This window comes from Lotus japonicus, chromosome 1 (assembly GCF_012489685.1).
Source record: "Lotus japonicus ecotype B-129 chromosome 1, LjGifu_v1.2".
In the NCBI taxonomy this organism is placed as follows: domain Eukaryota; kingdom Viridiplantae; phylum Streptophyta; class Magnoliopsida; order Fabales; family Fabaceae; genus Lotus; species Lotus japonicus.
The window spans coordinates 50,523,739-50,533,624 of NC_080041.1; the positions used below are offsets into that span (position 1 = coordinate 50,523,739).

Here is a 9,886-nt window from a genome sequence, read left to right on the forward strand (position 1 = left end):
TTATTTCAGTCTTGTCTTAGTTATTATCGAAAAAAAAATATTCACGTTTTTCCGCATTAAGTTTACTTTTGGTTACTAAAGTGACGCCACCGAAATCGGGGTGTTATAGAAAGGAAGAGATCAGAACAAGGCTGAGGTTGCAGCAGGGATCAAGCTCTTCCATTCATCTTTTCCAGAGCCAAACCTTCATCTTTCCAAACCCAACAACCAAGGTAAGGGTGGATCTAGTTGGGTAGAGTCTTGCATGCTTAGGACTTGAGTTGGTGATGTTTGTTGCTATATGTTGTATGAAGGGCATGGGCTGTTCTGTTGTCTTGTGTTCATGATGTTTTGATGCTGTTATATGACTTAGAACCTTTAGAATAGAATGGCTAAAACGAAATTGATGGCAAATGCATTCCCTGTCAGATTTCTGTGCTGGACAGTAAACTTCAGGGCCTATTGTCATTTATTTCTGGTCGTCAAATGAAAAAGTGATTAACATGAAAGTTGTATATGTTCGAAAACGCTTTCCAAAAATATAAAGATCATAAATTTTGGTTTAGTAATGTGTGCTGGAGGTCGTTTTTAGTAACTGTTGCACCTGTTGTTTTTCCCTGTGTCGGACAGAAAGCTTTAAGGCCTAATATCACCTAATTCTGGGGCTCAAATGAAAACGTGTTTAACTAGAGAGTTGTAGATCTTTACAATAGCTTTCCCGAAAGGTATCATACATGATTTTTGGTTCGAAGACGCGTTCTGTAGGCCAGTTTCAATGAATGTTGTTTCTGCTGTTAAAAGCTAAGTTGCGAAAATGTTTGTAGTTTTGTTTAGGAACATGTAATTAGGAGATGCTATGAATTATGTGCGATTAAGCTTGTGAACATGACTAAGTGCTTAGTATAGCTTGTATTTGCTTAATTTGGATATCGCCAAAAGGTCGCTCATCTAGCTGTAATATCTTTTGGTGCTGTGGTTATTACTGCGATTAAGTTGTTTAGGTCTTGTGTAAATGTTAAGACTCTAGGTTGACTTTTAGATCCCTAACAAAGAGAATTGAGACTTAATCGCTTGCAAGTAAAATGTGATGTAATTGGAACATAGGTCTAGTGATGACTATGGACCATGAGAACAATGGTACCGTTAGAGACAAACGGTTACTTGCACGCGAGGATGTTTGTGGGTTGTACGGTGTGTCCTCACGTGATTTGGTTGACTGCGGTCACCTTGTGATTTTGTGGGTTGTACGGTGTTTCCCCATGTGATAGAGGATTGTACGGTGTGTCCCCTCCGAGAACTGTTCATCTGCGGATGATCGTGATTTGGCCATTGGTGTTGAGGTGGTTGTGTGAATGGTGAGGTCGTTAGCCTAACTAAACTTAGGTGACTAACTGTGATATAACTTATAGATTTTCCTTATTAAATCTTGTTATTTATGTGAGTTACATGATTATGTAAATGTATATATGAGAACATGAGATCTGACCCTGTTATTTGTTTATGTGTTATTCTGGGAGGGGCCAGATGGTGAAGGTCAAGAGTGCAGTGGTCTCGTGGACCATAGATTTACATGATCAGCATAAGGACAACGCCTGGCAGACCGACTCTGCCCAAGTACGTCGCATCTACGTCGGCAGCGCTACGATCACGGGACGTGACCGGCATGGGAACGTCGTCGAGACTCAGATCATGGAGTGGGGCAAGGTCAAGATGCCCTTTGCACCCTGCCGCTTCATACACCCAGGAGACGAGGGTTCTTGCTCGAACTCTCCACAGCGGGCTGCAGGAGAGGAGGGTTCTTCACGGACGTTCGAGGTACCAGACTGGTGGGCACGTCTTGGCGACCTTTCAGTCCCGCCTCCAGAGTCCCTACCTGAGACTGTTGTTCCCCTGCCCATTGGTGTAGCTAATGCACCAGTGGAGTTTGTGGCGGAAGACAAGGCTCCTTTGAAGAAGCGTCTGAGGAACTGCGGATGGCTTGGCGAGTGATTGATGTTACTATGCTGGGGGTTGAGTGTTTCATAGTGCTAAACTATTATTTATCAGTTTTTACTTTCGGGTTTTCTTTTGTTGTACCTTGATGTAGGGCTTTAGCCTAAGGGTTCATTTATGTACTTTTGATTTATGGATCTTTTGATTAAGAGTTATTTTATTCAGAAATGCATGTCTTATTTCTTCCTCAAATTTATTCGTAAAGTTTTAAGTTTCGCAATAATTGAATTTTTGTCACTAAATCAAGATTAATAATCGAACGGCGAAAATTCTTTACGAAAATGGTGACGTTTGGTTTACTGTGTGACACTCGAGAAATCGGGGCGTTACATTGTGGTATCAGAGCTCCGGTTGAGAAACCAGAGCACTGAGGGTGTTGGGTTTACGAGTTTCCGAACTCGTTGTGTTTTGTTTTTGATAAAGGTGTTTTCGAAACTTCGCGGTGAGATTTGGGTAGACTTATTTGCTAAGATGTTTGCTTGACAGAGAGATTGTTTGAAATTAGTATCATTGCCGTGATACTTGAGATTAATTATTTATTGTACACTTAGATATTTCTTTTAATTGAGGGCACTGACATTGGGTTGTGGATCTATTTCTAAGCAGGATTTCCATCATGCCTCCGAGACAGGACCCAACCAATGCTCAGCTTGCTCAAGCAATGGCTCAGCTGGCTCAGGTGATGACCCAGCAGGCTGCCCAAGCTACTGCCCAAGCCACGGCACAGCTTCAGCGGGAAGCTGAAGAGAACACCAGGAGAGCTGAGGAAGATGCCAGAAGGGCACAACGTGCTGAAAGGGAGCTGGCTCAGGACCAGATCCGTATGAGAACTGACTTCAACCGCCATGGACCACCCAAGTTCCAAGGAGAGGTTGAACCCGAGAAAGCTGATCTTTGGATTCAGGAAATGGAGAAAATCTTTGAGGCTCTCCACACTCCTGATGCTGAGAAGGTGAACTTGGCGACCTTTATACTGAAGGGTGACGCTGAGTACTGGTGGCGGAGCGCCAAACAGTTGATGACTGCCAACAATGTGGCCATCACTTGGGAGTCCTTCAAAAGGGCTTTCATGGAGAAGTACTTCCCAAAGACTGCCAGGGAAGACATGGAGAATCAGTTCCTCCATCTAAGAAAGGGGATGATGACAGTGGGGGAATATGCTGCAAGATTGGAGACCCTGTCCAAACACTTTCGCTTCTTCCAAGTGCAAGTGGATGAGTCTTACTTATGAAACCGGTTCATGAGGGGTTTGAGGAATGACATTGAGGAATCTGTGAGACCTTTGGGAATCAGAGTTTTCCAACAACTGGTAGAGAAAGCTCGTGAGGTGGAGTCGATGAAGAATTGTCAGAGGGGCAAGTCTGACAGCGGAGGTCCGATCCGTTTTGGACAGAGGCCGACCGGAAGGTTTGAGGGGCAGAGGCAAGCTGGTAGGTTTGACAGGGGCAAGGCTCCGATGAGGAAGCCTTACTAACGCCCTGCTGACAGGGTGCCTTTTATTGAAAGGGGTGTAGCACGTGCTCCTAAGGACGATGTCGTCTGTTACAAGGGCAACCAGAAGCGGCACTATTCGAATGAATGTGGAAAGGAGATTGTGTGCTGGAAGTGCCAGAAACCAGGGCATGTTGAGAGAAACTGTCCTAATGCTGCTAAGGCCGAGCCAGTACTGAATGCTGTCAGGGGAAAGCGACCTTCTACTCCAGGTCGTGTGTTTGCAATGTATGGGGAACAGGCTACTGTGACTGATGATCTTATCCAGGGTACGTGTGTTATCGCTGGAACTTCTTTAATGGTGTTATTTGATTCTGGTGCTACACACTCATTCATCGCTGAGGAGTGTGTGGAAAAGTTAGGATTGCTAACTGCTGATTTACCATTCGATTTGGTGGCGACGACCCCTGCCGCCGATCGATTAGTTACGCGCACGGCATGCTTGCAATGTCCGTTGATCTACGAGGATCGAAAGTTTCTTGCGAATCTCGTTTGCTTAGGGCTTAAAGGGCTCAATGTGATTCTGGGAATGGATTGGCTGGCGCAGTATCACGTTCTCTTGGATTGCGCTAACAAGGCTGTAGTCTTCCCGGATTCAGGCGTTACGGATTACTTGAATTCGTACACCTTGGGAAAGGGTTCACCAGCGTTCGTGAACTCTATTGTCGCTGAGGCGAAGAACGACGGTGATGTGCGCAACATTTTGGTGGTGCAAGATTTTGTGGATGTGTTTCCAGAGGATGTGCCTGGAATACCGCCAGTAAGGGAGACGGAGTTCTCTATTGATATCATGCCCAGTACAGGACCAATATCAATGGCGCCTTATCGGATGGCACCGGCAGAGTTGACGGAGTTAGCAAAACAGTTGGAGGATCTCTCTTCCAAGGGATTCATCCGACCAAGTATGTCGCCCTGGGATGCACCAGTGTTGTTGGTGAAGAAGAAGGACGGGAGGTCCAGATTATGTGTGGACTACCGACAACTCAACAAGGTGACAGTGAAGAATCGCCATCCGATGCCTCGGATTGATGATTTGATGGATCAACTTCGGGGTTCTATTGTTTTCTCGAAGATAGATCTGAAGTCAGGATATCATCAGATCCATGTGAAGGAGGCTGACATTCATAAGACCGCATTCAGAACTCGATACGGGCATTATGAGTACCTTGTGATGCCGTTCGGAGTTACCAATGTACCCGCTGTATTCATGGACTACATGAACTGTGTGTTCAGGCCATTCCTGGACAAGTTCGTGGTGGTGTTCATTGACGACATTCTGATTTACTCGAAGAGTAAAGAGGAACACGAAGAACATTTATGTCAAGTGCTGGGAGTATTGCGGGAGAAGGAGCTATATGCTAATGGCTCGAAGTGCGAATTCTGGATCGAAGAAGTGAAGTTCTTTGGTCACGTCATATCAAGTCAGGGTGTGGCTGTTGACCCCAGCAAAATTGAATCGATTTTGTCATGGGAACAACCTAAGACCGCAAGCGACATCAGAAGTTTTGTTGGGCTTGTTGGCTACTATAGACGCTTCGTGAAGGATTACGCAAAGTTGACTTCGCCGTTGACTCAATTGACAAAAAAGAATCAACCATTTGCATGGACGGAGAAATGTGAAGAGAGTTTCCAGGAAATGAAGAAGAGACTGACTACTGCACCAATACTAGCCTTACCCAAGGAAAGAGAACCATACGACGTCTATTCTGACGCTTCACATAATGGGTTGGGTTGTGTAATGATGCAAGAGAAGAAAGTGATTGCTTATGCTTCGCGACAGTTGAAGATTCATGAGAAGAACTATCCTACGCATGATTTGGAGTTGGCTGCTATAGTGTTTGCTCTCAAGATTTGGAGGCATTACCTGTATGGCAGTACGTTCACAATCTACAGTGATCACAAGAGTCTGAAGTACTTGTTTGATCAGAAGGATCTGAACATGAGACAGCGAAGGTGGATGGAATTTCTACAGGACTATGAGTTCGCTCTACAGTATCATCCGGGGAAAACCAATGTTGTAGCTGACGCTCTTAGTCGAAAGGCTATACATGTATCCTCGTTGATGGTCAAGGAGTTAGAACTGTTGGAGTCATTCCAGGATATGAGCTTGGATGTTAAGCTCGCACCAGGGGAGTTGAGATTCGGAATGGTGACAGTGTCGAGTGGACTCTTGGACGAGATTAAGTCGAGACAAGAGACCGACGAAGGACTGATTGAGTGGCGCAAACTTGTTACTCAAGGGGAAGGCACCGGAATTCACTATCGGAAACGATGGTCTTTTGCACTGCAAGGGACGAGTTTGCGTACCCAATGATGCAACTATGAGAAGGTTGATCTTGGATGAAGGCCACAAGAGCAGGTTGAGTATTCATCCGGGAATGAACAAGATGTATCAAGACTTGAAACTTCATTTCTGGTGGCATGGGATGAAGAAACAAGTAGCTGAGTATGTGTCGACATGCTTGACTTGTTAGAAGGCTAAGGTGGAACATCAGAAGCCAGCAGGAAACTACAGTCGTTGGATGTTCCGGAGTGGAAATGGGATAGCATCTCCATGGACTTCGTGACGGCATTGCCCCTAACACGAAGGAGATTTGATGCAATATGGGTAGTGGTTGATCGATTGACGAAGACTGCTCACTTCGTGCCGATCAATCTGAACTACAAAGTGGAGAAACTAGCAGAGATCTACATTGCAGAGATTGTTCGTCTGCATGGGGTACCATCTAGCATTGTGTCGGACAGAGACCCGAGGTTTACCTCACGTTTCTGGGGAGCTTTGCAAACAGCTTTTGGAACCAAGTTGAGATTGAGTTCCGCTTATCATCCACAGACGGATGGGCAAACCGAAAGGACTATTCAATCCTTGGAGGATTTGCTAAGAGCTTGTGTGCTAGATCATAAAGGAAGTTGGGATAAGTTGTTGCTGCTGATTGAGTTCACCTACAACAAAAGTTTTCATGCAAGCATCGGGATGACACCTTATGAAGCTTTGTATGGTTGGAGGTGTCGTACGCCTTTGTGTTGGCATCAAGACAGTGAGAATCTTGTCATTGGACCCGAATTGGTTCAGCGAACTACAGAAGAGGTGAAGCGAATCCAAGAAAAGATGAGGATCTCGCAGAGTCGTCAGAAGAGTTACGCTGACAATCGAAGGAAAGAGCTGAAATTTCAAGTTGGAGATCATGTCTTCTTGCGGGTTACCCCGATGACAGGTGTCGGAAGGGCGATCAAGTCAAAGAAGCTCACTCAAAAGTTCATTGGACCGTACCAAATTACGGAGCGAGTTGGACCAGTGGCATATAGGATCGCATTACTGCCATTCCTATCCAACATCCATGATGTGCTTCATGTGTTGCAACTGCGGAAGTACATGGCTGGTGACTCTCATGTGATTGAGTCTGATGACATTCAGCTAAGGGATGATCTTACGATGGTGATGCCACCCATCAAGATCGTCGATAGAAGCACCAAACGCTTGAGGAACAAGGAGGTGTCCTTGGTGAAGGTCGTTTGGAATCAAGCGACAGGCGATGCTACATGAGTGAGAACTAGAGAATAAGATGCGGGAGTCACATCCCGATCTGTTTGTAAACTCTTAAGTTTCGAGGGCGAAACTATTTTAAGGAGGGTGGTATTGTAAGACCCTACCTTGATGTATGAAATTATTTAGTTTGAATAAATAATAAAGTATGGTTTGTGAATTTCCTTGATGCCTTGTAGTGTGAAGTATTATTAATATGGAAGTGATAATGGTACTTGAGGGCTAGGATATAATTATTTATAAAGTCAAGGACTCAAGGATGAGTGAATTTGAGTTGCTTGGAGGCCAAGAAAGAAAGTTATGGCCGAGTATCTGAAGGGAGATGGAGTGGAGAGTGATTGTTTGACTAATTAGCATGAGTTTAGGGAAAATAATTAGGGTTTAAGGCTCATGATCAAAGGCTGATCAGTTTTGAGACAAGGATTAATAGGAAATTAAGTGTCATTAATGCCTTGTTCCCATTCAAAAATTGTGAATTCTGAATGCCCTTGCTTGTGCATTGTTTGGCCGTGGGTTTGAGGGGCAAAAGGGGGAAGTTGATTCAGTTTTGTGAACCCTAAAGAGGCTGAGTTAGAAACCTGAATCCACAACCTCATTCCACACTCACTCATTCAGAAAAAAAGAAAGAAAACAAGAGAGAAAGGGAGAGAGAGAGGGCGGCGGCTAGAGAGAAAGAAAAGAGAAGAGAAAAGAGTGAAAGCAAGAGAGGGCAAGAGAGAAAGGAAGAGATCAGAACAAGGCTGAGGTTGCAGCAGGGATCAAGCTCTTCCATTCATCTTTTCCAGAGCCAAACCTTCATCTTTCCAAACCCAACAACCAAGGTAAGGGTGGATCTAGTTGGGTAGAGTCTTGCATGCTTAGGACTTGAGTTGGTGATGTTTGTTGCTATATGTTGTATGAAGGGCATGGGCTGTTCTGTTGTCTTGTGTTCATGATGTTTTGATGCTGGTATATGACTTAGAACCTTTAGAATAGAATGGCTAAAACGAAATTGATGGCAAATGCATTCCCTGTCAGATTTCTGTGCTGGACAGTAAACTTCAGGGCCTATTTTCATTTATATCTGGTCGTCAAATGAAAAAAGTGATTAAAATGAAAGTTGTAGATTTTCGAAAACGCTTTCCAGACATATAAAGATCATAAATTTTGGTTTAGTATTGTGTGCTGGAGGTCGTCTTTAGTAACTGTTGCACCTGTTGTTTTTTCCTGTGTCGGACAGATCGCTTTAAGGCCTAATATCACCTAATTCTGGGGCTCAAATGAAAACGTGTTTAACTAGAGAGTTGTAGATCTTTAAAATAGATTTCCAGAAAGTTATCATACATGATTTTTGGTTGAAAGACGCGTTCTGTAGGCCAGTTTCAATAAATGTTGTTTCTGCTGTCAAAAGCTAAGTTGCGAAAATGTTTGTAGTTTTGTTTAGGAACATGTAATTAGGAGATGCTATGAATTATGTGCGATTAAGCTTGTGAACATGACTAAGTGCTTAGTATAGCTTGTATTTGCTTAATTTGGATATCGCCAAAAGGTCGCTCATCTAGCTGTAATTCCTTTTGGTGCTGTGGTTATTACTGCGATTAAGTTGTATAAGTCTTGTGAAAATGTTAAGACTCTAGGTTTACTTTTAGAGCCTTAACAAAGAGAATTGAGACTTAATCGTTTGCAAGTAAAATGTGATGTAATTGGAACATAGGTCTAGTGATGACTATGGACCATGAGAACGATGGTACCGTTAGAGATAAACGGTTACTTGCACGCGAGGGTGTTTGTGGGTTGTACGGTGTGTCCACACGTGATTTGGTTGACTGCGGTCACCTTGTGATTTTGTGGGTTGTACGGTGTTTCCCCATGTGATAGAGGATTGTACGGTGTGTCCCCTCCGAGAATTGTTCATCTGCGGATGATCGTGATTTGGCCATTGGTGTTGAGGTGGTTGTGTGAATGGTGAGGTCGTTAGCCTAACTGAACTTAGGTGACTAACTGTGATATAACTTAAAGATTTTCCTTATTAAATCTTGTTATTTATGAGAATTACATGATTATGTAAATGTATATATGAGAACATGAGATCTGACCCTGTTATTTGTTTATGTGTTATTCTGGGGGGGGGGCAGATGGTGAAGGTCAAGAGTGCAGTGGTCTCGTGGACCATAGATTTACATGATCAGCATAAGGACAACGCCTGGCAGACCGACTCTGCAATTATTCATCACCATGTCTCACGAATCTGGAAAGAAGAATGTCTCTGGTCTCAAACCTGTCAACAATGTTCATGGTGCGAAGTTTCTTGGGTTGATTTCACCGTCTTGTACCCTCTAGGGTTACACGATCCACTGCTGCAATTGCTTCTCCATAATCATCTAGACCAGCATCAAGGACTAGGAGAGCACAAACCAAAGTTGTGGTAACCAAGAAAACGAAGCATGTTCTTGTTCAAAGGTTTTCTGAAGACTCTGCTTCAGAACAACATGATGATGCTGACGAAGTTCCTGATGTTGAAATTGATGAAGCAATAGATCAATCTCTTGAAGTTTTTTTTGTTGCTGCAACCGCACTAGATGTCGCACCAAATGTGGGAACTCAGGGTGGATCCCCATTTGTCTCTGCTTCCTTGATCACACCTCTAGGGAATGGAGATCATGAGGAAGAAGATGATTCTGCCAGTGAGAAGACTCCTTCTGTGGAGGTCTCTGTCTGGGTAACTCCTGAACCCTCTTCCAAGAAAGGTAAGGAGAAAAATGTGAGTTCGTCTAAATCAGATGATGAGGATTCTGATGATGTAGTACTTACAAAGATGTCTGCAAGTGCTTTTAAAAAGGCTGCTATTCAGAAGAAGGAGAAGAAAGAGAAGTCCTCTCTCAAGACCCCCAAGACCTATAG

At 43.9% G+C, this 9,886-nt stretch overlaps 1 protein-coding gene across 1 annotated transcript; it reads left to right on the forward strand.

Moving 5' to 3' along the window:
* Positions 1-3,211: 3,211 nt before the first annotated feature.
* LOC130737635 (uncharacterized) lies at positions 3,212-9,886 on the forward strand. The gene is made up of 4 exons (XM_057589453.1): positions 3,212-3,378; positions 3,478-4,364; positions 9,376-9,732; positions 9,825-9,886. Exons 1-4 carry the CDS (start codon positions 3,212-3,214, stop codon positions 9,884-9,886), a joined length of 1,473 nt encoding a protein of 490 aa, XP_057445436.1.